Raw genomic sequence first — 23523 nt, forward strand, 5'->3', positions numbered from 1 at the left:
TGATCGCGACGCGCATCGACGCGTACAGTACAAGTTCTCATCGCGAGCTAAGAAAAGTTCAACCAAGAGGGATAGCTCGATCACAGGGGGAAGACTTGCAAAGCTGCCATTGATGTGCTGAAATGTTGTGTCCCATTTGTGGAACGAATGGTATCCAAAAGGCTAAAGTAGTTCTGCAGGAAACAATCATCCTCTAGCTCCAATGTGGCCGGCTTGGCCGACTGGATTGTAGTCGAGATGCTGTCGTCCCAAGGAAAAAGGTCAGCAAGGGCACGCCCTTCAGCTGTGGGATGGGAACCAAGACTCACCACATAGACTCGTTCAATGTCCGAAAGCGACTCGGCGCAGTAAACGATGACTTCGCCCAAATCGTGCGCTTCCTTGAGCGGAATGCTATGAGGGAGCACCATGTCTGCCTCAGCGATCATGTTGTCGCCCGAGTGGTAGAGTTCGAATGCGCTGATGCTGTTGACGGAGCGGAAGCGTGTGACAAGATACAGGGCGCGGCTGATGTCGGAAGATGAAGCGACGGCGCCCGACAGCTTCGTGATCGTTTCCGCCAGCGTCTCGAGCCTGCGCGCGGTGTGATCAGATGGTGCGGTCACGTCTTTGCCAGGGAGAGGAGCGACTCACCATTCCCAAATGATGTACAGAGACAGGGCAATACCTCCAATCGGATCAAGAGCTGGCCAGCCGAGTTTCGAGCCAATGACGGGGAAGATGAGCGATGCGACGTTGAGCACGACATCATTCTCGGCATCTTGTGCCACGGCGCGGACGCCCGAGCTTTCGCTGGAGCGGTACAAGAGCCACATGACCGACTTGATGCCAATCGTGAGCACCATGAATGCGATGCCGAGCAGAGGTAGTCTGACCACCTCCTCGGGCGCGTGGCCGCCGGTCTTGATGACGGCCCAAAGCCGTTCAGTAGACTCGACCAAGACCTGACAAAAGGATGCGACCATGAGGACACTGAAGATGACCACACCGAGGGGCTCGAAGCGTTTCTTGCCGACGGGATATTTGAAGTAGGTTGCCCAGCTGCGGTAGTTGACGGCCTTTGTCGTCCCAAAGATGATGACGGTACTCAACAGGTCCAAGGCTGAGTCAACGAGACTTGCAATGAGGGAGACAGAGTTGGACGAGAAGACGGCAACCACCTTTCCCGCAAGAAGGAGCACATTGACGGCAAGGTTGACTGCATGAGGATTCGCTGTGAGCCAAGAGCAGCCCAAGAGCAGAGAAAATGAAGAACCTACTGTTGATGGCAAAGGAGGCGCCCTTCTCCTTTCCCTCCTCACGCTCTGCTCGACCAGGTACATGCTCGAGGAGCTTGATTCGATCACGTTCCGAGATGCCTCCAGGATGGCTCAGCTTGCCCTTCGCTGTTTCGTTCCCTTCAGCGGCGTCGCTTGCCGTGTCCTTTCCTGTGGAAGCACTCCTGTCCACCCGCACCACAGTACCCGATGTGCCAGGCATGAGGACGTCCCTGTGACGGGCGCGTGTCTTTCTTTCGGAACGCTCCATGGCCAGCTTGCGGTCGAGAGAGCCCTCTGCATCGCCGCTGCGGCCGCTCTTGGAGTCACGCTGCTCTGTGGCGCTCGATTCATCCAGCTCATCGTCGCTGTCCGAGTTGCTGATGTCGTCGATAATACGGCGATTGCGCCTCTTGGCGCCCTTGGCCGTCGACCCATTTGGTTTCCACTCGTTTTCGACTGCGACGGGCCGTCCTTGGACTGTAGACGCTCGCACCTCGCCCGCCTTTCCCTTTCTGCTGTCGTCAAGGACGGGCGCATCTTCATTGGCCAACTCTGCCTCGCCCTGAGCCGGGCTTCTTTCAGCTGAGTCATCAATGGTACTTAGTCCATGGCCGGCACCCGAAAAGGTGTTGATGGCACTGCCGTTGCCAGTGGAGCCGTACCGGTTTGTCGACGGGGCAGGCGGGGAGGCAGTGCGGGGCGACGACGTTGACTTAACGAGGGGGCTGACCTCGTCGCCTCTGTTGCTCTTCACACTCGTGCCGAACCAAAAGCCGCTGAATGCGTTGGCGGCCCTCGTCGTGAAGCTGTCAGTCCTCTTTCGGGGCTTGCCACCACGCGGCCCAGTCTCGAGGTCGCTGTCATCCTCGCTCTCCTCCATGTAGCCCGTGTCCTCGTCCTCGTGAGTATCGACATCGGTGGAGTGCCGGCCAGAAAAGAGGCGATGGCGACTGCGAGTCTTTACGCGCTCCACCTCCTCCACTGTCCCAAAGCGGCTCATGACCTCCTGGGGAAAGCGGCTCTCGAGGATCTCGTCGACCTCCCTCCACCCATCGAGGATGGTATTGATGTTCTCATAGTACTTTCGGAGCTGCGAGCCGTTTTTCTTGCGCTTGCCCAAGTCAGCCAGGGTCTCGTCAGACGAGCGCGCCCATTCGTACTGGCCGCCTCTCCGGTCGATGAGCGTGTCGAGGAGCGAGAGATCGTGGATGGACTGGTTGTTGTGGGAGAGCGAGTGCTTGCCTGGAAATCCCTGGAAGCCCTGGATCGAGTCCGTCGAGTCGTAGCGGAAGAAGGGGTTCGAGTCACGGCGGGGCGAGTAGAGGTGGTGGTGGTGGTGGTGGTGTTTGTGCGAGTGACGAGGATGAGGCTGGTGGTGAGCATGATGATGATGATGATGATGCTGCAGCCGCCTAGCTCCCCTGTCGCCCTTGCCCCTCGGCGATGAGCCTCCTCCCGGACTGCCAGGCCGGGTGCCGGGGAGGGACTGGGTGCCATCGAGCACCGCTGATTGTTGGCTGTGCGCCGAAGCCTGGGTGCCTCCCTCGTCGAACCGGGCGCCGTGCGTGTGCCGGGGCAGGGGTGGATGCGCGTCATCCATCGACGATCGCTCTGGGCCCGACGGCGCCTTGTATGCGCACATCTCGTCCTTCGTCAGGTGTTCGATGCAGCGAGAGGGCGACCCGTCTGGCCGAGTGAGACGAACGAGAAGACTATAAGCGATGTGAGCTGCTCTGGCCCGCGCCCAGGAGCCAACAGCCACAACTTTTTTTTTTTTTTTCTTGGCCTGAGGTGTCCTTTGGAGAATTATAAATAGAGAAAAAAAAAGAAACCCAAAGCCAAGGAAATGAAATCAGCGAAAGAGCCGTCAGCGACGCCACTACTGGGCGACATTTAGTCCGACTTCTGCATTACGACGTCGGTCGTCGCGGACAATGTAGGACGAGACCAGCTCGACGCCCAAAAGATGACGGGCGCAAACGCAAGCAAGCGAATCAAGGTTGCTCACTCGCCTTCATCTCAGCCCTCGTTGCGGGACTTGTTCGCCAGGCAGGGAAGCAGCAATCATGCGAGCCCAGAGCGGCAGCCAGTGGCGAAGCCGCGCTTTGGCGCCGCAACAAAGACGCAGGAGGACATCGAGATGGAATGGGCCATTCAAGAGAGCCTCAAAGATGTCGCCAGGGCCCAGCCAGCCAGCGAGCCAACGGAAGAGGATGCTCTTTTCGATGAAGAGCCATTGCAGGAGCGAGCGGACAATTCAAAGGAGAAGCAGATGCAGCTGCCCGGACCGGCTCAGCTGGAAAGCTCCGCAAAGGCGCCGCCCACGAGCTCATTCAATGCATTCTCGAGGCTCATGTCTTCGCACTCCGAGGCCAAGGAGTGGGCGTCAGCGGACGTCATTGAGGCGAACAACTACACGGGCGCAGCACGCTCGAGGCCCGACCGCAGAACGGCTCCCTTCTACAAGGTGCTTACAGGCATGCCGATCTCCGTCGACGCTTTCCGATTTGGCGCTATACCAGGGTGTAACGCCTACTTTCTCAGCCACTTCCACGCTGACCATTATGGCGGCCTGACGTGAGTCTCACCTATGTGATCACAAGGTGGCAGGTACTGACCTCTGTCTTTCCAGCTCGGCATGGACCCATGGACCAATTTACTGCTCTGTGACGACGGCCAACCTCGTCCGCAGCTCACTTCGAGTCCAGGACATCCATGTCGAACCGCTTCCCATGAATGAGACGATCACGATCCCGCGGACAAACGGCGTCAAGGTCACTCTCCTCGATGCCAATCACTGTCCAGGCTCGTGCCTCTTTCTTTTCGAAGGCCCTCAGAGCATCAATATCCTTGCCCCACCCCGAGGCTGCAAACCGCAGGCCATCGCACCGCCTCACATTACGTTCCGGTACCTTCACTGCGGCGATTTCAGGGCCAGCCCACGACACATTGAGCATCCGGCCATCAAGGGCAAGCGCCTCGACATTGTTTATCTGGACACGACCTACCTCAACCCGAGGTACTGCTTCCCGGCCCAGGAGCAAGTAGTCAATGCGTGCGCCCAGGCCGTCCGAGAGGCGGCACCAGGCCAGACGGATGCGTGCAGGTGGCAAGGAGGTGTTCAAGATCATGATGAGGAGGATTGGAGGGTGAGCCCACTCAAGGGGAAAAAGCTCCGGGAGGCCATGCAGATGAAGAGGGATCAACCGAGCGCGGATCAGATGAGATCCTGGCTCGGATCGTCGTCATCGTCGTCTACAGTAAAGGACGAGGTCAAGGAAGAGATAGACGAAGACGAAGATTTGGCGGGTCTCGACTTTAGGGACGAGGAGCCCATGGTGGGTCAGGATCGAGAGGGCAGCATGAAAGTCGAAGAGGACGAGGCAGAGGACGAAGACGAGGAAGAGACTCTGGGAGAAGACCATCAGGACGAAGGTGCCCAAGAGTGCGAAGATGGCACTGCACCACCTGAAGCTATCAATAAGGGAATCAAGGTCAAGCTGGAGCCACAGGAAGACTCACTGGAGCTAGATCCTCAAGCTGGGCTCTTCATCGATGCCAAGAGTAAGGTGAAGCACGAGAATGACGACGAGGCCAACACTGGAGACATGAGCATACAACCGTCGTCAACCATCGAGGCCCAGGCAAAGGAGGACGAATGTCCGACGACTCCCACAAATGAGATCAATACCGCAGGGACCGAGAAAGACATCAAAAAGGAGGTTCCTGTTACCCCTAAAGACGAGAAGCCAAAGGATCAGAGCAGGATCCTTGTCGTTGTGGGCACCTACACAATCGGCAAGGAGAAGATTGTCCTGGCATGTGCACGAGCCCTCAACACGAAGATTTACTGCACCGACTCTCGGAAGTACCGCGTGTATGCACAGCTGGACGATGCTGAGCTTCACTCGCTTCTAACACGAGATCCTCTTCGCGCGGCCGTCCATGTCACCTCGCTCATGACGATCAATGGCGACGCGTTACGGGATCACGTCAGCGCGATGCGCAAGCTTGGCGCGCGGATCGACCGCGCTATTGCCTTTCGACCAACCGGGTGGACCTACAGGCCACCGCCAGGTGCAGACCTTGTCTCGCCAAGCCTCGATCGAGTCATTCAATGGAACCAGTCTCGACGCTTCGGCTCTGGCAATCTCTTCCCGACAAGGGACAGCACGAGGGAGTACAGCATCTACGGTGTGCCGTACAGCGAGCACTCGAGCTTCTTTGAACTTTCGGCTTTTGCCCTCTCGCTCGACTATGTCAAGATCATCGCCACGGTCAATGTAGGCTCGGCCAATAGCCGCGCAAAGATGGCTCGATGGTTCGAGAAGTGGAAGTCGGAGAAGAAGAGGAGGGAATACAAGCCGGTGGTGCCGAGGGACCCCGACTACTTTTGATCGATGCCATTTCCCATGTCCTGCTGTAACATATAAGACTTTTGTGCACTGCATATTCATTCCAGCTCTGATGATGCCGGCGTTGCCTCCTTGTCAAAATCAGACATGTCGATGGCTCATCGATGCTTCTAGGCTTTCCAGAACCAGCTGGCGACCCTCAGTCTCATGAAACAGGCCCACGACTGAATAGAAAGACGGCATTGCAATTGAGACAATAGCCAGCTACGAAGAAGAAAGCAGGAGGCGGAGCACTAGATTCGACTAGCGAATGGGCCGCCAACCTTGAAAAGGAGAAAGAAAGATAGGATGAAACGAGGAAAGATGAGAAAGAAAGCAAGAGGGGATATCCAAGAAAAGACGACCATCTAAAAGGAGATTAGTCTGTAAAAAGGAACCGCTTATCAAAAGTGGACCAAGAGAAGAGACCGTGAACAGTGATGCTGTAGAGAGAAAGCTTGCCAGAGGAGCTGAGAGGAGAATTAAGGAAGAGAATGCTGAAAGAGAGAGAGAGAGAGAGAGAGAGAGAGCTGGGAGAGACGGAGAATTAGTTGTCGTCGTCGTCGTCGTCGGTCTTGACTTCATCGATCTTCTCAAGCTCGTCTTCCTTCTCGTCTGCCTCGTCGAGAGCCTGGTCACGGAGACGGCTGATCTCGTCGTCGTGCTCAGCGTCGTCGGCGTTGGCGTTCTCCTTGTCATCCTCCTCGTCGTCGTGGTTGAAGTACTCTTCGGCCTCCTCGGGCGTGACCTCCCAGCCGTTGATGTAGCTCTTGAGCGGGTCAAGGGCCTCGCCGTCCTCGTGAGGGTCCAGCGTCGTGTTGCGCGCCTGCAGCTCGATGGCCTGGGCGAGCGAGTGGACGCGCTTGTTGTGGTGACGGTGGGCACCGGGCGAGCGGGCTGCGTGAGCCTCGATGTTGGCCGTAGCCGTAGCATCGCGCTTGCCGTGCTTCTTGCTGCCGCTGGCACCGTACATGTAGCTGTAGGCACTGTTGCGGAGCTTGCCACCCTTGCTGAAGAAGGCGTTCTGCTGCGCGCCGAAGCTGTCGGGAGCGTTGCCGTAGGCGTAGCAACCAAAGGCGGCGTAGCGGTGAACGTACGGCTGCGAGTCCATCCATCGGTCGACCTTGGAGTGGAAGTGGCTGACCTGGCTCTGGCTACCGTGCGACTTTTGCGTGACACCGTACTCGCTGACCCAGACGGGCAGGTTGTAGCGCTTGTGGACCCGCTTGATGTACTTCTTGAGCTTGGCCGTGTCCTTCCACGAACCGTACCAGTGGACAGCCATAAAGTCGGGCTTGGCTCCGTGCTGCTTGAGGTGCTTCATGAACGAGTCCATCCACTTGATGTCGTAGACAATCTGCGGGCTCGAAATCTTGATGCCCTTCTTCTGGTAGTGGCGGAGCTCCTTGATCCATTCGCTGGCAGCTTGCTTGGGCGAGAGGTTGGCCTGTCCCGGCACGTCGGGCTCGTTTTGGGCGAGAATGTAGTTGGGCTTGTGCTTGTTGATCCACTTCTTTCGGTCGTTCCACTTGCCAGCCTTCTTGGGACCCCAGTACATGGGCACATAGTCGAGCTTGCCCTCAACCTGGGGGACCACGGCGTTCTCCCAGTGGTGGATCCACTTGACACAGCCCTTTGCCATCTTGGACGCCCATCGGTTGTCGGCGCCCCAAGGAAGACCAGCCTTGCAGTTGGCATTGTGCTTTTTCGCCTCGACGTCACTGCCAGCCAGGATGGCGGCCAATGCGACGAGGGCGAGGGCGAGGAAGCGGGTCGAGAGCATCTCTATCAAGACTTGCTAGGGAGTAGATAAACACGGATAGGAGAGGGTGAAGTGCGGTCGATTCGACCCTTGTTCAGTAATGAGCGTCGTCGAGAGGAGAAGGAGCGTGTGCGAGGCGCGAGATGGACAGGACGAAACGAAGGTGAGAGCGGAGAGGGGGAGAGGGGGGGAAAGAGGGAGGAGGTGTCGCTGACAGTGAAGAGAGAAAGAGAGAGAGAGAGAACGGGAACAGAAGGAGGGCTGGGCGCCAGTCGAGACGGGTGGTTTCCGCCTGGGCAGAACAGCAGCACACGTACACAGGGGCGGGAATCCAAATTGAATTTCTAATTTCAAACATGCCAGTCTTGGCTTTGTTGTTTTTGTTATAGCTCGCCATTCAAAACGCTCGCTTGACATTTGATACCGTCGTTGCGACTTGTAAGTCTCATTGATATACAATTGTCCACAGTTAGTGCTGCCCACAGCTTCTGCATAGCGAGCCCACCGGTCATACCTCGAGGGGCCTGTTGTAATTATCGATGGCGTGGTGATCCAAGGTATAACCCCCAGCAGGCGCGCCGCTGTCATCTGCAGAAGAATAGGCGGAAAGAAGCACTTCCGTGTGACGCGTCAAGTCAAAATGTTTTTGAAATTTTCCTTTCGTCGAACATTCTGTCAAGGATGGCCAAAAAGGAAAGCTGCCCCTCGTAATATGGTTCGTTCAAAGTGCGGAACAATGTGCCCTACAGTTGGGGAAAGGGTAAAATGCGACCTTGTGATCGAACGCTCGGGGTCCTTGAGGGGAATAAAAAAGTACGGGGATTAGCCATATTTCAGTTCATAGTCTAGAAAGACTAGCGTACTACTGGCCACTGCAACGTACTACTACTACTACTACTCTAGCTACACTGGACGATTCGACCGTGCTTGTGCATGCCAATCCTAGGCAGAGGGGAAAAATGTCAAAGGTCTCGTATTGCGCGACATTGAACTCGCAGCTCTCGATTCTGCTCACGTGGCCAATTTTGGCTCGACTGCGCTCGCGTCTGGGAATGAAGGCCAGCCATCCTGGAATCACAGTGAAATAAGGGTCGTGGTGCCTTTGCCCTAGCATCAGCAGTAGTAGTGTAGAGTGGCCAGCTAGCAGTGAGGTAGAGGCAGGACAATGTCAAACTGATGAAGATGTAATTAGAATGAGCTGCTTTCGTCGTAGAGAGAGCGAATTATTAGAGTTACATATACGAGCTGCTTTCTACGTTTCTGCCCAGCGGACTTGGCCGGGGTACCTTTGAAGTCAAGGGGGGCGAAGCAAGGAGAATCGACGTCGGGTCTCCCTCGGCAGCAGTGGAGGTAGAAGCCAGAGAAGGAGAAGGGTAGAGAGGAGACAGAGGCGACGGCAGAATAAACGATGGTGTCTTGGCGGCCGCGGTGCCCTGATGGTGACTCGGCAGCTGCGTCGACTTTTTTCGCCTCGCACCCGAGCTCCCTTTCTCGTCCAGCTCCCGATCCTCTGGGACCGGCTGGCTACTCCCACCGACGGTGCGTCGTCTTTTTCTCCAGATCTGCTTGCCCTTGGAGGGTCTGTTTTCGTCAGCACATCGGCCGCACTTCTTGCCCAGCGCATGCTCGAGCCGGTCCAGCCACTCGTCGCCAAAGAGCCTGCCCATCTTGTCCTCTTCCTCCTCGGAGCCTCTCGCTAGCTGTCCGTCCACGTAGACGCTCCGCGTGTCGTTGAGCTTGTGGTTCGGCATGACAAACGTCGTCACGAGCGATGCGGCGCAAATGGCCGTCGCCGTCACCATCATTGTCCGCCAGCAGACTCCGTAGGCGTCGACGACGGCCGTCCGATCCGAGCTGGTGCCCAGCGGGTGGTCCTCGATCCAAGTCAGCGGCTCAGTGTAGATGCTTGAGAGTTGGTTCTGCGCTCCGAGAGGCGCCAGCTTCTTGACCAGCAGGCCAGGCAGCAGGTTGCTCCACATCGCTCCGGCCACGGCGGACCCGATTGCGTTTCCCATGCACGAAAAGATGTTGAGCGTCGCAATCGACTGCGCCACGAATGCGTGGGGCACCGAGACCTGGACGGCGGCCTGGATGAGGGCGACAGTCAAGGCGCCACCGAGGCCAATGACAATCTGAGACGCGGCAATGTGGAACATCGAGTCCTGGGTGCCCTTGTATGCGATCATGAGGCCCAGTCCGCCCGTGTAGATGAGGACGCCGACGAGGGTGAACATCTTGTACCGGCGCGTGTACCGCACCGTCAGCCCAACGGGCAAGGAAGCGGCGGCGGTGGTGAAGCTGTAGAGGACGCCGATGTTCTGCTGGGCCCGACTGGAGACACCATGGACGACATAGAGATAGGTGGGGAGGTAAGCACCGACGAGCGAGTTTGCGGTCCAGAGCAGCGTCAGTGTGGCGACGCCGCCCCAGAAGGTATGGCTGACTCGGAAGCAGGGTGCAAGGATGGGTCGCTTGGCGTAGCGCGTCTCCCAGACTGCGAAAAGGACCAGGAGAGCAGCACCGACGGACAGCATGGCAATGATCCTCGGCGATTCCCACGAACTTGGCGATGCGGTAGCCAGCGTCAAGGGCACCAGAAGCAGTGTGAGCGAGGCAGACAGCAGAAAGAGGCCGATGAGGTCCGAGTTGTCGTAGAAACTCTTGAAAAGAGCAACGGCATCCGTCCGGGCCCTGCGCAGCTTTCTCGGGGATGCCATCTTCGCCGCAGGCGGATTCGCGCGGCGCAAGAAGTAGGCGATGGGCAGCAGCGCAGCCGGACCGAGGATGGCAAACATGCCCACACCCCACCGCCACTGGGGTAGCACGGCCTGGTAGATGTCGGAGCTGATGAAGCTGAAGACGAGAAAGGGCATCTGAGGGATGACCTGAAACAGCAGCCGGTTTCTCGAGCTCGTCATGTCGGCCAGGATGATGTTCTGGAGACAGTAGAGACCGTTGGCGCCCGTCTCAAAGAGAATGACCCCTCCGACGTAGGACGCCGTCGATCGGCTCGACGCCAGGGTGACGTGGCCAGCCGTGTACAGGACGAGGCCGACATCAAAGGCGCGATGGCGGCCGAGACAGTCTGCCATCGAGGCAAACGGCACCGCGCTGACGGCAGCCACGACGGCGCGCACGACATTGATGAGGGCCAATTCGGAGTGCGAAGAAAAAGAGTTGAGGGCGATGGTCTGGTACGAGTAAGTCGTGAGCCTGTCCAGGCTCAGCACGGCGCCCCACATGACAAGAAAGGCAAAAAGGACACCGAGTGATCTGGACGGGAGGGAGAGAATGCCGGTCTCCGCTGACTTCTCCGTCCTCGACTCGTTCCCTTGCGGCATCTTGCTTGGCTCCTGTTCCTGCTGCTGCTGCTGCTGCTGTGATTGTTGCGGCGGCTCTCTCTGCTCGAGTATGTGTCCAAAGTAGCTCGCAGCTTCCGCCTGCCCCGCCTGGTGTATGACGAGGGGACTGATGCCTCCCTCGAGCGCCGTGCCGTAGCCAATGTCGTCGAGACTCGTGCTCGCCTGCATACCCAGTGCAAGATTGGCACCCCGTGGCGGTGCCGACGCCGGCCTCTGGATCTTGTCCCTGGAAGCGAGAAAGGAGGCGACGGCCTGCACCTCGTCTGCGGCGCGCTGCTTTGCAAACGAGCTCAGGACAGGCGAGGCAGCCACCGCCGAGGCCTTTCGCGAGACAGCTGCTCGTATTGTATTTGTGGGTGATGAGCCGGCCGAAGACGAAGGCGACTCGGGAAGTGAGGCGAGAGCCATGGTGTTGCTGTTGCCCAGCACGCCGACGCCTGCACTGGGCCGTCTGGAAATGGGAGGCGAGTAAGTGGGCTGGTCGCTCTGGGCGGAACGTCGGCGGAGGTAAGAGGACGATGCATTCAGGCCGTCGGCTTGTTGCTGTTGCTGTTGCTGCAGTTGCTGCTGTGATTGCTGCTGCTGCTGCTGCTGCTGCTGCTGCTGTTGCTTGGCCACTGGTCCTGCCGCCGCTGCCGAAGACGAGGCGCCATCGAGGGCCTGCCTCATCTCGAGGGTGCGAGCAGCAGCAGAGACGGGAGCAAAGCTGTCGAGTCGAAAGGTTGGCTTTGTGCTTTCTTCGCTCGGAGCTGGGGCCGGACTCGGCGAGGTACTGGCTGGAGAGGTAAGAGGACCCCGAGTGCTCATCTCATCGGTCCTCCCCTTTTCTTTTCCACTCCAATAGCGGCGACGATATACTCTCCTACTCTCCTCTTGCGACGACGGCCCTACTCGATGGATGCTTTCTCCAGGATTTCTCGAGTGTGTGTGCGCGCGGGAATCGAAAGGGCCCAGGACCTCCGCCGCATGCTCATGTAGTACATACACTACTACTGTGCTTTTTCGTTTTCTATTTATTCGCTTCTCGATTTGGACACCCAAGCCACGATCTCATTTTCACTTTCACTTTTTCTCTCTTTCTCTCTCTTCACCCACACAACCGTACTCCTCCTCTTCCTCCCTTTTTGGTCCTCGAGAAACAAATACCTCGTTCCGAATTCCGATCTCGTCCTCTCTCCAATTTTTTATTTTTTTTTTAATCTTTTTGGGTTTCGGGTGCGGACTTTTTTTTTGGTTGAGAAGAAAGAGAACAAGAGGCGACAGAGACAATGGCAGCGGGCAAGGAGGAGAAGCTGACAAAGAAGCAGCGCAAGGCGCTCGAGTTCAAAAAGGGCGCCAAGGCTGCGGATAAGCGCGCGGCCAATGAGGAAGAGGATGGGGCCAGGGCTGAGGCCTCATCAGTCGTCGAGGCGCCGCAGGCCGAGCTGAGCCGCGTCCAGAAAGCAGAGGATCCCGAGGTCGACGGCGACGAGGAAGAACAGAACCAGGAAGAGGATCAGCAGGAGGAGGAGGAGGAGGAGGAGGAGGAGGAGGAGGAGGAGGAGGCGCAAGGTGAGGGCGCAGGCAAGCGGGTGGCTGCCAAGGGCAGTGCGACTCGGAGCAAAGAAGAGAAGAGAAAGGCGAAGCGAGATGCCAAGAAGCTGAGGATCAAGGAGAAGAAGGCTGGGGGCAAGAAGGCTGGAGCAAGCAACGGCAGCGAGCCAACAAAGGCACCTGGCGACGCGAGTGAGGCGACTGGAGGAGAGGATGAAGAAGATGACGAGGAGACAAAAGCGAAGAAGCGAGATGCAAAGAGCCGATTCATCGTCTTTGTCGGTGGGTGTCCTGTTTCCCTATTTCCTCATACGCAGCCTGGACTGACACTGCTCCTCTTCGTCACTCAGGCAACATGGCATACACGACAACGTCGGAAAAGCTCGCTGCTCACTTTGCACCGCACTGCTCCGAGACGCCGACAGTGCGCCTGCTGACGACGCCGGGCGACCCGACGCTGCTGTCCTCGCTGTCAAAGAGCAAGCAAAAGTCCATCGCCAAGGGCAAGTCGCCCGACCCGTCGCTGCCGCGCTCCAAGGGATGCGGCTTTGTCGAATTTGAGACATCTGCCGGCCTGCAAAAGGCGTTGCAGTTCCACCACACCATGCTCGACGGGCGGCAGATCAACGTCGAGCTCACGGCCGGCGGTGGAGGGAATAGCGGGGAACGCAAGGAGAGAATCAAGAGCAAGAATGCCGAGCTGGGAGAAGAGAGGAAGGCAAAGTTCGAAAAGTTTGTCAAGCCTGCCAAGGAGAACAAGGAGGAGCAGGGGGGCAACAAGCGAAAGACTACCGATGAGGGAGCTGCGGCGCGAGGCGAAGGCCAGGCACAGTGGGGCCCCAGAGGAGGCGCTGGTGCCGGCAGTGCTCCTGCTGCGAAGAGAACAAAGGTCGACAAGAAGTCCAACGGCAGAGCAACTGGCAGGAAACCTTGGACCCCAACAGGGTCCAACGCCGTCACCCTCTCTGGCTAGTCAGCCCCTCTCTCCTATTCTCTCTTGTCTCCATATCGTGTATAACATTATCATTCACTTTGTTGTTCAATTCATGCATAGACATGCCTGCGTTGTATGGAGTACTTTATCGTCTTCGAGAGGGTTCTGTTGGTCAATTTGACCCGGCTCAACTATCACGGCAGCCTCTTGACCTGCAAACCACGCTGCCTTTTCTTTCCTTTCTGGTCCTCCTCGTCCTCGCTCATCGACGGCGACTCGCTCTTGGCCTCCTTGCTTTCCTCGTTATTGCTGTTGCTGCCATCCTCAACTCTTCTTGTCCCGGACCTTCGCTCTATGGCCTCCAACGCTCGACGTGTGATCTCCTCTTTGGCGGCCTGTGGTTCCTGAGCGACCTCGTTCTGGAGCTGTTTCCGCCTAGAGCAGCTGATCGCAAATCTCTCCAGACCACCTTCAACCCCTGGATGACAATGTGTTGAATACGTGACCTTGTTTGTAAGCAGGAATACTGTATCGAAAGGGTTCACCGACACGTCTAGCTTGTAGTCAATAAGGCGCAAGAGACACGGACTGCCAAAGTTGAGAAGGATGCTGTAATCCGCATCACCAACGTCCCGGTAATCTTCAGTGGTGTAGTCCATAAACACCGAAGAAGCTGAATGCAACTCGCTGCAGATGTATTCGGCCACCCCATGCTGATACTTGAGCCAATCGAGATGCCTCTGACCACCGGAAAAGGCCGCACGAATGTCGCTGGTGACATTGTACTTTTGCTTTTTCACCAGAGGGATTGTCCACTTCTCCAAGTACGCCTTCAACCATATCTGAAAGTCCATGACTGCTTCTTTCGCCTCGGTGGAGCTATTTTCTTGCCGGGTGTCCTGGCTAATGGTTGCAGTTCTCTGTCCTTGCGCATTCCAAATCCCGAAACGAAACACCCTAGGCCTCCTTACTGTCTCGTGCACCTTTGCATCGCTTTCTTGTATTCGCTTATAGAGTGCCAGCCCTTCGTTGACCTCTCTCCTCACTTCCCACATTCGATCATAGCATTGAGGGCCCACGCGCTGCAGGAGGGTGACTCCTTCTTCTTGAAGAACAACGTTCCGTCGATACGACTCTTGACGATAAAGTCCGTATTGTGTCGAAGCTACACCGGTCACTCGCCTCCAATCCGCATTTTGCGCCTGGTTCATCGTGTCCTCGTTGTCCGTTCCTTCCCTCTGGGATTGCTGCCCAAGCTTATCCAATTCCTGCACTTGGGTATTTGCTCCTGGCTCGAGACTTTGCTCAGCTAGTCTAGCCATCACCAAGCCTCTCTGTTCTCACCCTTGTGGACCTCTATCACCATCGTGTTTCTATATCCTAACTTCGTCTTGGAACGATCCGTTATCCTTCGATCTCCTCGTGGCAAGTTCGAGTAGTCGCACATTCTCTCGATACAGCCTTTCCCTTGACAAACAAGGAAGACGCTCCCCGTTGACTGTGACAATAACGGTGCTTCCGGTGTTGCCTTGTCGCGGTGTGTGGTAACCCAGTTGGAGTTGTGGGCGCTCGGCGAGCCCGCGTTCGCGGAGTCAAGGAAGTTCTTCGGCCGAGCTTATGGTCCGACGGTCGAGCGCCAGGGGAGACCTCGACCTGGGACGATTTAGCTCGTCCAGGCTGCCCTTAAGTGCTAGGGTGACTCCGGCCCCCGCGTGCTGCGGCGACGGCGAAGCCGTCGACGCTCTCAATCGTTCAGGCGACGAAAAAGAGCAAAGGATGTGACTAGATGAAGAGGAAAGAGCGTTACAAGAGGGGAGTGGTGGGCGTCGTAAGGGCCTAAGCGCTCGCGCTCGGACCACCGGGCGCATCGACGGTCGGCAAGACACCGTGGAGCGTCGACGGTAGAAAAAGCGGCCTCGAAAACGTCATATTCCCAATTCTCCTGACTCCAGCACGAAGTAGCAGATAGAACACTACCATAATTGTGTTGGCCAGGAGTTTGGCTCCAGCGAGCTTGGTCTTTCTGCTTTTGTTTGGAAGGCTACCTGAATGCATCAGTCAAGCGATCCCCAGAGCACACAGCATGACCATCCAAATGTCACCGGTGCATTGAACATCGTCGTCCGTCGTCAAATCATGCTCATGGAGAGCACGAGCTTCCGAAGTCACATGTACTGTACCGTACAATCACAACTGCTAGATCCCATTAAGAGGAAGAGTGGTAGAAAAGTAGCAAACAGTTTCAATGCAAAGCATCACCGTCTTCTCTCGTCGTCAAAAGGATCGTCATCCTCCTCGTCTTCGCCTTCGTCTTCGTCAAACAAGACGTGGTGGCCATTCGCAGTCCCATTCCCATTCATCTGAGCACCGCGATCTTTAGCCCTCTTGCCCTCGAGCCGATTCATCTCGAGAGAACCAGAGCTGCCGCTTGCTACGCCTTCGTCCGGGTCCTCGTCGACGCGCAGCGGAGCCGATTCACCCATGCTGACGCGGGAATAAAGCGAGCGGAGTCCGCCGGACTCGGCGAGACCAGCACTACGACCGCCGCGGCCGCCAGCGGCGGCAGCGGAAGCAGCGGCCTTGCGCGCGGACCCATAGCGCCCACCTTGGGACGTGTAGAGGTCGATGAGGACGTTTGCCCAGAGAAAGAGGAAAAAGGAAATGGAGAAGTCAATGAGGCCCCAGGTGATGTGATCGACGCCGTAGGAGTCTGCCCAGCGCAGCTCCTCGTCGGTGGCCGACATGAAGAGGACGCCCGAGGCAAATAGGAGCCAGGGTGGCAGGTACTGGAACGCTCGGATGGGGAACCACTGCTTCTCCGTGTCCATCCTCTGCCGTTCGTCTTCCTCTGATGGTCGCTCTGCGTCGGGCTGCTGCTGCTGCCCCGTGGGCCCGTCGCCGAGGACGAAGCAGACCTCGATGATGCGGGCAGCACCAGCAGCCATGAGACAGTACCCAAACAGGGCATGGATCATCGTTGAAATCATCTTCATGGATATCTGGGCATCAGCAACGGTGGAGATGAGGTTTAAGCATGGAAGAATGCAACTCACCAAAGCCTGTGCGTGACCACTCATGGCCCAGCCAGTAATGACGATGACTACGGCGGGTACCACGCTCCGCCTGCCGCCCTTGGAGAGCCACATGCCAGCGGCGCCGCCAGCGACCCAGACGACGCCGAGCAAAGTGTGCTGCAGATCCTTGTGCGTCCACGGCCCGCCGTGGTGCTCCGTGAGCGCATTGACACAGCCCCAGGCAAAGATGACGGTGCTGTCTAGAAACTCCTGGCTGGTGTTGCTCTTGCGCCGTGAGAGCCAGCTGACGCCGGCCTTGAGCATGATGAGGAGAATGGTGCCGTAGCCGATGAATGCACTGCCCATGATGTGGTGTGCGAGGCACTGGCCCGTACGGCCACCCATGCACCAGGAGCGCAGCGTGATGATCCCCAAAAGCTGAACAGAATTTAGGGTGCATACGGTCAGCAAAACAAATAGGGAATGAAGAAGCGGGCACATTGCACAGAAGAAGAAAGAGTGCCCTCACCATTTGCAGCCAGCCAAGGATCGAAAAGAGCTTCCCAATGAAGCCGTGGGCAAAGATGATAATGGGCCGGACGAAGCCCTCTGCTTTCCATTTGAGATGGAGCTTGAGGTAAATGCCCAGTGCACCCTGTGCCATCAGCAGCGGGATCAGCAGGTTGGCCACAGTCCCGTGGGCAGTGTGAGGGAACGACCTCCCGCCGTGCCCATGGCCAAGAAAGTAGCCAGCCGTTGTCAGGGTGAGAGCCAACACAGCGAGGGGCACGTGGAGACGGTGCCGTGTCAGGCCGAGAACCATGGCGAGGGGAAAGAGGATGAACCAAGCGAGCGACTGGATCAAGATGTGCAGCCAGAGGATTGAGTCAATGGGCACAGAGTCATCGGCGGGGCCCTCCTGGTGGTGACCATGAGCGTCGACGAGTGCTGCCAGATAGAGGACTGCAGAAGAAAGAGCCACGAGCGCTGAGGCACGCCGCATCATCGTCGCCTTTTTGTCCTCTGTGCTGCTGCTGCACGAGTGTGTGTCGAAGGTGGGAGTGGTTTAAGTCGTCGAAAGGGCCAAAATATGAAAAGAACAGAGAGCCATGCCATGCAGGGTGCGCCGTCTCGAGCCTGAACCGCATTTTTCTTTTCTAACTTTTCGGCCCGCAACGCAATTCTTAGTCTAATTTGGTCCTGCATCTCAACACCAAAGCCACTGACAAGTGCATCGCCCACTTCCATATCAATCCAGCCTTTGTAGCGCGCTTGCATAGCTTTGCGCGCCGCGACGATCCTTGCTACGTGACGAGAGAGCATAGGAGCTGTCCTCCCAGCTCCCGCCACTGTGTGCTTGTCGCTCTTCCTCCCTTCCCAAACACTGCTTCAGGTATCAGGTCCTCGATCCAAGCCCCTCTTTGCTCGTGTATCGCATTGTACTGGACAGATACTCTGGGCCTTCTACGTACCAAGCCCCAGTGCTCATCGCCCCACAACCAAGATCCGACGCCGCCGACGACGTCTGTCTGGCAATTCTGGTTCGCCGCCACCCTCTGTTCTCGCTCTCGTTGAACCTCGGAATCGCACCCCTGGCAGCCGGCGGCGACCCGAGAGGCAAGAAGCGAGTTCGGCTAAAGCGACTGGCCCCGCAGACGCCTTTCTTCTTGTCGAATTGGTCCTCGAGCAGTCTAAGATTTCGAAGGTTGATTGGGAAAGCGACGTTTCCAATAATGACTTCGCACACCCGCTGCTTTCTACACCGTTGTTGATGCGTCTGGTGGTCCGAGCGCGAGCGCTCGGATCGCCACTATGATGCCTATCACTTTCTCTTGTGACGCTCCCATTTTTATCTTTTTGTCTGATCACATTCCTTGCTTCTTATCGTCTGAACCATCGGGAGCGTCGACGGCTTCGTCGTTCCGCAGCGTGCCCTGTCGGAGTCACCTTAGTACTCTGGGGACAGCCTGGACAAGCTAAATCGTTCCGGTCGAGGGCGCTTGAAATGGCAGACCGACGGTCAAGAAGCACCTGGGCGGTCGACGGTAGAAATCTCACCGTGGCAGATCAGTGATGGGCGAATTTTGCTCTTCGTCGAAATTGTACTGTACTGCGTATTCCTCGCAATTCTCGCAATGCTCATGTGGATCCTTGGGACCTGACTGGGTGGGGCGAGCTTATCTTGGCCGCGCGCTTATCGCCCTCGAGAAAGCGACTACCCGCGCGGCTAGCGCTTAGCATTAACGACAAGCGCCCAAATGCTCCACCCCGCGTCTAGATAAAGCTGCGAGCGAGAAGGTGGCAGGCAAACGCACCCCATCACCACCGATGTCTGCCATTGAGATCACATCGCCCTCGGGCAAGACGCTGAAGGTGCCCACCGGCATCTTCATCGAGAATGAGTTCCACAAGGCCGCTGAGGGTGGGCCCCGGCTCTCGACGCTCAACCCGGCCACGGGCAAGGTGCTGTGCGAGGTCGAGTGCGGCACCTCGGCCGATATCGATCGCGCCGTCGCGGCGGGCAGGCGGGCCTTCCAGACGCGGTGGGGCCGCAAGAGCACGCCCACGCAGCGGAATGCGTGCCTGCTCAAGCTCGCCGACCTCATCGAGGCCCACGCCGACGAGCTGGGCGAGCTCGAGTCGCTGGACAACGGCAAGCCGCGCTGGGTAGCCACGACGATGGACGTCGTCGACACGGCCGGCTGCTTCCGCTACTATGCCGGCCTGGCCGACAAGATCGAGGGCAAGACGATGGAGCTCGATGAGGGCACAAAGATGGCCTTTACACGCCTCGAGCCGATTGGCGTGTGCGCCGCCATTATTCCCTGGAACTACCCGCTGATGATGCTGGGCTGGAAGCTGGCGCCGGCGCTCGCTGCCGGCAACTGCGTCGTGCTCAAGCCCGCCGAGCAAACACCGCTCACGGCGCTGCTCATCGCACAGCTGTCCGTCGAGGCTGGTTTCCCCCCCGGCGTGCTGTCCGTGGTCAACGGATACGGGGCGACGGTGGGCGCGGCCATGGCGTCGCACATGGACATTGACAAGGTCGCCTTTACCGGCAGCACGCTCACGGGCCGCAAGATTATGGAGGCGGCGTCCAAGTCGAACCTGAAAAAGATCACCCTCGAGCTGGGCGGCAAGTCGCCCGTGCTCGTCTTTGACGACGTCGACATCGAAAAGGCGATTCCCTGGGTCGTCATTGCTATTCTCTTCAATCAGGGCCAAGACTGCACGGCGGGCTCGCGCCTCTTTATCCAGAGCGGCATCTACGACAAATTTGTCGCACGTCTCGTGGCGGCCATGAAGGAGCACGGCATCGGCGACCCCTTTGACGACGCCAACTTCCAGGGCCCGCAGATCACACGGGCGCAACAGGAGCGCATCCTCGGCTTCATCGAGAGCGGCAAGCAGGAGGGCGCCAAGCTCGAGCTCGGCGGCGGAGCCTGGCAGGGCGCCAAGGGCACTCCCTTTGAGGGCGGCTTCTGGGTCGAGCCGACCGTCTTTTCGGGCTGCAAGCGCGGCATGAAGATTGTCGATGAGGAAATCTTTGGGCCCGTCCTCGCCGTCGCCAAGTTCGACACCGAGGATGAGGCCGTGGCGCTGGGCAACGACACCAAGTATGGCCTCGGCGCCGGTGTCTTTTCCCAGGGCGCAGCCCGCTGCATGCGCGTCGCCGGCGCGATCCAGGCCGGCACCGTCTGGGTCAACAACTATGCGCTGCTCAGCAATGCCGTGCCGTTTGGCGGGGCAAAGCAGTCGGGCATCGGTCGCGAGCTGGGCGTGGATGCGATCAAGGAGTACGTCCAGGTAAAGTCGGTGCACTGGAACTACGGCGAGGACCTCGAGTGGCCCCTGCGCGGGTAGTGCATGCAATGTCATCTGCTTCTTCGATCTTGCCAGCACGAACTCAATTCGACCACGATGTCTGACGAACTATGACTGAAGCTTGAGGCGAGACTGACACGGACTGACATTAAGGTCACACTATTGAGATTGAGGTTGGAAAACAGTCTCGCCTCAATGCTGCGCACACTATGGATGTATTTCCTATTCCTGACATGCTTCCCATGCCTACACTTGACTTGCTACAAATGCCTGGTTCAGTGCTGGGAGGGGAGTTGGAAGCTCGACGTTTCTGACATCTTCAACTTTTTTCGGCCGACGTGTCTGGAGGTCCGAGCGCGAACGGACCCCCACGACGCAGCTTTTTCTTTCCGCTTCTTGCAAGTAACTTGGCTTCGACAGCTTCGACGATGGCAGCAACGACAGCAGCGGCGACCACGGGCTCTTCTGGCGCGAGCCTCGGAGCAGGCACGTTGCCATCTGGAGCCTCGTCGTCGTCTGCCACTTCCATGTCGCGCTCGCAACAGCAGCAGCAGCGGCGGCGTATGGTGTGCTCGTCCATCGCCGTGGTGCCCGCGACGACGGACGTGTCGACGCTGACGTCGCACCTCTTTTCGTCGTCTGTGCGCGGTGCCGAGCGGCTGCGCGAGCGAGACCTGTACTGCCGGCGGGCCGACGATGTGCATCCCCACACCACCTCCGTTGAAGCAGGGGACAATAGCTTTGCACCGGTGCGCAGGGCGCGCCAGGCCAACCGGCTCATCGTGCGCAGGTCGGCCGAGGGAGAAGGCAGGACGACGATGAGGCTCGCCACGCCAGCGAGGCCCAAGCGGGAGCAGGACCTCTTTAGCCTCCAGACGCTTCTCGAGGTGCCATTGCTTGTCGATGAGGGAGAGACTCCACTGGACAGAGACTCGAGACAGGTGCTGCAAGTCGTGGGCGCGCTCGGTTGGGTGTGAGTTGTTGTCGCGGTCTCACAATGACGGCGAATTTCCCACAGCTGACCCGGCCTCGATGAGACTCCAGACCCGACCACAGGACCGTTCGAGTCGGCCATCGTTTCGTGCTGAGGCAGGGCTCGGAGGCGGAAGGGTCTGTCCACCTCGAGGTGCTCCTCTTTCAACTGTATGCGGTGAGCAGATAGCCGCAATATCGTGCCCAGCAATCTGTTGTGCTCACTTTCCTCAACAGTCGAGCACAGAAGCAGAGGGGCTCGTCCCACTCTCTTCGAGCACCCACATCCTCCAGGCCATTTCAAGCACGCCCTTGCCTCTTTCCAACAACAACAACAACAGCAAGGCAAGGCCTCAGCAAGAGCCGGGCGAGCTCGACGCATCGACGCTGGCCGAGCGCGTGATCCGAGACATGCGAGCCATTCACGATGACCTTCGGGGCCTCGTCGTCTTCCGGCCCGACGACTAACAGGAAAAGACAAAGGCTCGCTTTACTCTTTTAGACAAGATGCGCAAGTCAGAAAATGTACAACAGAGACAGGCGTGTAATGGCAGAATCAATGGTTGAAGGGATCTGCGCCCTTCATGCCCTTGAGCACAAACGACTCGTAGCTCGTCTCGGAGCCCGAGAGATCGACTGTATACCGTTGCACTTTTGAAAAGCCCCAGAGGGCCTTGCGCCAGTAGCACATGGCGCTGGCGGGCGTGATGTAGCGCTCGCGGAAAAAGTTCCACTGGTTGTCTGCAATCTTTCTCGCCAGCGTGTCGTTTGCCAGGAGCCGGTCCATGACCTCTGGCAGCCGCTCCCAGGTCCGGTCGCGGAACTCTCGGCCATCGCCGTCGTGCACGAGCACGCCCTCGCCCTCGCCCTCTGGTGGGGGGATAAAGACGATGTTCTGGTCCGGGCTGTCCCAGTCGGCATTGTACAGGTGGGTCCAGTGCTGCAGCCACCGTGGCTCGTGCGTGACAATGACGACCCTGCAGTTTTGCAGGTAGCGCAGCCGGCCACTGTAGGTGTTGCCCTCGGGGAATCCGTGAAACTTCCACCGGCAGTGGTCTTCCATCGGCACGGGCTGGCGGTCCGGTGCACCCCAGTCGATGGCCTTGACGTCGTTCCAGTCGTGTCCGTCTGCAATCTTGAACATCGACTCGCGATCGGCGGTGCCGACCTTCATCGAGCCGCGCCAGAAGAGCTTGTTGACCTTGCCCTCCCACCCAATCTCCTTCTCCACCCGTGCCGTATTCGCTCGCAGCTCTTGGTACGAGCCGACGTGCTGCAAAGGCCAATTAGACAAGTGACGGAACCAAGGGGGGGATCTGTGCTTGGGGCTCACCTCTGGCCAAGAAAACCAGCCGTAGTCGGGCATCATCCACACGTCCTCCAGGTCCGGCGCCCGGTCGAGGCCAAACTTGCCCCGAGACCCCCAGTCCATCATGCCGATGCAGAACTCGACGTTGGGCAGCTTCTCTCTCGACGTGACGACGGCCATGTGAAGGAGGGCCAGCGCGGCCTGGGAGCGGGTAAAGTCGGACTGCTGGTAGTACTTGAGGTAGAGGCGGTTGTTGTAGATAACCACACGGGCATGAGTCCAGATGCCATCGTCGCAGCTGTACTCGAGGTACTCCTTGTTGTATCTGGTGGGTAAGGGTCAGTCGGGAGTGTATGCAGAGTAGGCTTCTCCTCGCTCACTCCTGCTTGGTGGTAAAGAACTCGACGCTCCGATCAATCTCCTTGTACAGACCGGGAAAGAAGGCGTCGCACTCGTCCTCGGTCATCGTCAGATCGTCTGGGTTGAAGGGCGTATGGTAGGAGAGGTGCTTCCTGCCGCTTCCCTTGACCCAGAGGTCATCGCCCTGCGGCCTCCGCCCGCCGTTGGAAAAGGATGGCAGACCAATGTCGCCGTAGAGGACGCCCTTGTTGTGCCACTTGGTCGGATTGAGCCTGCCCGTGTACTGCCCCACCTTCTGTGCGGCCGAGAGGAGACCAGTGGCCTCAAAGTCGTCGTCCGAGTTTCCCCAGGCGCCAAAGAGGAGGATGAAGCAGAAGCTGATCATGCCAATGATGGCCCATCTTGTCCGCGCCCGACCGACAAAGAGCCGCTTGGCGCCATCGGTGGCCGTCGATGGGCTCGGAAGGCCTACGCTGGAGCCGTCGTGAGCACGGACGAGCGAGTAGCCGAAGATGGCCATCGCGGGGGGGTTGCCTCGAGGTTTGCAATCGCTCGCTCACTGCCGTCGGATCGTTCGTTTGGTGAGTGATGGGGTGCCGCAAGTCTTTTCGTCGTCTAGTCACCCTTCCAGCGGGCCGCCGCGTGTCCGCTGTGTTGCTGCTTGCCGCGGAGGAGCGTGAGGAGCTCGACTGCTTATGCCTGTCCGAGGGAGAGAGAGTGCGCGAGCCAGGGACAAGCTAAGGCGGAGATCGAAGCCAGGGACGGAGCTTTGAGTTCTTCCCCCACGTGGTGTAAATAA

The 23523-nt window shown here is 58.1% G+C and overlaps 10 protein-coding genes across 10 annotated transcripts; 3 read left to right on the forward strand and 7 right to left on the reverse strand.

The window, feature by feature from the left end:
• Positions 1 to 81: 81 nt before the first annotated feature.
• Positions 82 to 3044, reverse strand: FA10DRAFT_263642 (hypothetical protein). Its single transcript, XM_025520303.1, has 4 exons — positions 1260 to 3044; positions 634 to 1198; positions 309 to 573; positions 82 to 240 (listed from the first exon to the last, which is right to left on the reverse strand). Exons 1-4 carry the CDS (start codon positions 2899 to 2901, stop codon positions 187 to 189), a joined length of 2526 nt encoding a protein of 841 aa, XP_025380103.1. The 5' UTR covers positions 2902 to 3044; the 3' UTR covers positions 82 to 186.
• Positions 3045 to 3108: 64 nt separating this feature from the next.
• On the forward strand, positions 3109 to 5991 carry FA10DRAFT_298358 (DRMBL-domain-containing protein). The gene is made up of 2 exons (XM_025524583.1): positions 3109 to 3836; positions 3892 to 5991. The coding sequence occupies exons 1-2, from the start codon at positions 3226 to 3228 to the stop codon at positions 5654 to 5656; spliced, it is 2376 nt and encodes a 791-aa protein (XP_025380104.1). The 5' UTR covers positions 3109 to 3225; the 3' UTR covers positions 5657 to 5991.
• A 59-nt stretch (positions 5992 to 6050) lies between these two features.
• FA10DRAFT_263644 (hypothetical protein) lies at positions 6051 to 7633 on the reverse strand. Its single transcript, XM_025520304.1, has one exon. The coding sequence runs from the start codon at positions 7434 to 7436 to the stop codon at positions 6201 to 6203; it is 1236 nt and encodes a 411-aa protein (XP_025380105.1). The 5' UTR covers positions 7437 to 7633; the 3' UTR covers positions 6051 to 6200.
• A 951-nt stretch (positions 7634 to 8584) lies between these two features.
• On the reverse strand, positions 8585 to 11734 carry FA10DRAFT_263645 (MFS general substrate transporter). Its single transcript, XM_025520305.1, has one exon. The coding sequence runs from the start codon at positions 11582 to 11584 to the stop codon at positions 8648 to 8650; it is 2937 nt and encodes a 978-aa protein (XP_025380106.1). The 5' UTR covers positions 11585 to 11734; the 3' UTR covers positions 8585 to 8647.
• Positions 11735 to 11991: 257 nt separating this feature from the next.
• FA10DRAFT_276885 (hypothetical protein) lies at positions 11992 to 13364 on the forward strand. Its single transcript, XM_025523343.1, has 2 exons — positions 11992 to 12592; positions 12661 to 13364. The coding sequence occupies exons 1-2, from the start codon at positions 12046 to 12048 to the stop codon at positions 13281 to 13283; spliced, it is 1170 nt and encodes a 389-aa protein (XP_025380107.1). The 5' UTR covers positions 11992 to 12045; the 3' UTR covers positions 13284 to 13364.
• Positions 13365 to 13399: 35 nt separating this feature from the next.
• Positions 13400 to 14823, reverse strand: FA10DRAFT_9495 (hypothetical protein). The gene is made up of 2 exons (XM_025525804.1): positions 14589 to 14823; positions 13400 to 14532 (listed from the first exon to the last, which is right to left on the reverse strand). Exons 1-2 carry the CDS (start codon positions 14689 to 14691, stop codon positions 13439 to 13441), a joined length of 1197 nt encoding a protein of 398 aa, XP_025380108.1. The 5' UTR covers positions 14692 to 14823; the 3' UTR covers positions 13400 to 13438.
• A 676-nt stretch (positions 14824 to 15499) lies between these two features.
• On the reverse strand, positions 15500 to 17348 carry FA10DRAFT_298363 (hypothetical protein; the record flags this gene model as incomplete). The annotated part of the gene is made up of 3 exons (XM_025524584.1): positions 16788 to 17348; positions 16298 to 16696; positions 15500 to 16231 (listed from the first exon to the last, which is right to left on the reverse strand). The coding sequence occupies exons 1-3, from the start codon at positions 17262 to 17264 to the stop codon at positions 15500 to 15502; spliced, it is 1608 nt and encodes a 535-aa protein (XP_025380109.1). The 5' UTR covers positions 17265 to 17348.
• A 1151-nt stretch (positions 17349 to 18499) lies between these two features.
• Positions 18500 to 20182, forward strand: FA10DRAFT_263646 (putative aldehyde dehydrogenase). The gene has a single exon (XM_025520306.1). It carries the CDS (start codon positions 18587 to 18589, stop codon positions 20120 to 20122), a length of 1536 nt encoding a protein of 511 aa, XP_025380110.1. The 5' UTR covers positions 18500 to 18586; the 3' UTR covers positions 20123 to 20182.
• Positions 20183 to 20269: 87 nt separating this feature from the next.
• FA10DRAFT_9517 (hypothetical protein) lies at positions 20270 to 21524 on the reverse strand. Its single transcript, XM_025525807.1, has one exon. The coding sequence runs from the start codon at positions 21435 to 21437 to the stop codon at positions 20403 to 20405; it is 1035 nt and encodes a 344-aa protein (XP_025380111.1). The 5' UTR covers positions 21438 to 21524; the 3' UTR covers positions 20270 to 20402.
• On the reverse strand, positions 21327 to 23433 carry FA10DRAFT_246943 (hypothetical protein). The gene is made up of 3 exons (XM_025519433.1): positions 22745 to 23433; positions 22389 to 22689; positions 21327 to 22328 (listed from the first exon to the last, which is right to left on the reverse strand). The coding sequence occupies exons 1-3, from the start codon at positions 23242 to 23244 to the stop codon at positions 21612 to 21614; spliced, it is 1518 nt and encodes a 505-aa protein (XP_025380112.1). The 5' UTR covers positions 23245 to 23433; the 3' UTR covers positions 21327 to 21611.
• Positions 23434 to 23523: the final 90 nt, after the last annotated feature.

This window comes from Acaromyces ingoldii, assembly GCF_003144295.1.
Source record: "Acaromyces ingoldii strain MCA 4198 unplaced genomic scaffold FA10scaffold_1, whole genome shotgun sequence".
Taxonomy (NCBI): Eukaryota; Fungi; Basidiomycota; class Exobasidiomycetes; order Exobasidiales; family Cryptobasidiaceae; genus Acaromyces; species Acaromyces ingoldii.

Bases quoted from the DNA above. Each gene is read 5' to 3' on its own strand.
- FA10DRAFT_9517 (XM_025525807.1), bottom strand. From the start codon at position 21,437: ATGCGTCGAGCTCGCCCGGCTCTTGCTGAGGCCTTGCCTTGCTGTTGT.
- FA10DRAFT_263646 (XM_025520306.1), top strand. From the start codon at position 18,587: ATGTCTGCCATTGAGATCACATCGCCCTCGGGCAAGACGCTGAAGGTG.
- FA10DRAFT_263644 (XM_025520304.1), bottom strand. From the start codon at position 7,436: ATGCTCTCGACCCGCTTCCTCGCCCTCGCCCTCGTCGCATTGGCCGCC.
- FA10DRAFT_298358 (XM_025524583.1), top strand. From the start codon at position 3,226: ATGACGGGCGCAAACGCAAGCAAGCGAATCAAGGTTGCTCACTCGCCT. The intron at 3,837-3,891 runs GTGAGTCTCACC...CTGTCTTTCCAG, and splicing joins GACCATTATGGCGGCCTGAC to CTCGGCATGGACCCATGGAC.
- FA10DRAFT_246943 (XM_025519433.1), bottom strand. From the start codon at position 23,244: ATGGCCATCTTCGGCTACTCGCTCGTCCGTGCTCACGACGGCTCCAGC. The intron at 22,690-22,744 runs GTGAGCGAGGAG...CTTACCCACCAG, and splicing joins TTCTTTACCACCAAGCAGGA to ATACAACAAGGAGTACCTCG. The intron at 22,329-22,388 runs GTGAGCCCCAAG...TGGCCTTTGCAG, and splicing joins GCTGGTTTTCTTGGCCAGAG to CACGTCGGCTCGTACCAAGA.
- FA10DRAFT_263645 (XM_025520305.1), bottom strand. From the start codon at position 11,584: ATGAGCACTCGGGGTCCTCTTACCTCTCCAGCCAGTACCTCGCCGAGT.
- FA10DRAFT_263642 (XM_025520303.1), bottom strand. From the start codon at position 2,901: ATGTGCGCATACAAGGCGCCGTCGGGCCCAGAGCGATCGTCGATGGAT. The intron at 574-633 runs GTGAGTCGCTCC...CACCGCGCGCAG, and splicing joins CTGTACATCATTTGGGAATG to GCTCGAGACGCTGGCGGAAA. The intron at 241-308 runs GTGAGTCTTGGT...TTGGGACGACAG, and splicing joins ACATTGAACGAGTCTATGTG to CATCTCGACTACAATCCAGT.
- FA10DRAFT_276885 (XM_025523343.1), top strand. From the start codon at position 12,046: ATGGCAGCGGGCAAGGAGGAGAAGCTGACAAAGAAGCAGCGCAAGGCG. The intron at 12,593-12,660 runs GTGGGTGTCCTG...TTCGTCACTCAG, and splicing joins CCGATTCATCGTCTTTGTCG to GCAACATGGCATACACGACA.
- FA10DRAFT_9495 (XM_025525804.1), bottom strand. From the start codon at position 14,691: ATGTGCGACTACTCGAACTTGCCACGAGGAGATCGAAGGATAACGGAT. The intron at 14,533-14,588 runs GTGAGAACAGAG...GTCTCGAGCCAG, and splicing joins GGTGATAGAGGTCCACAAGG to GAGCAAATACCCAAGTGCAG.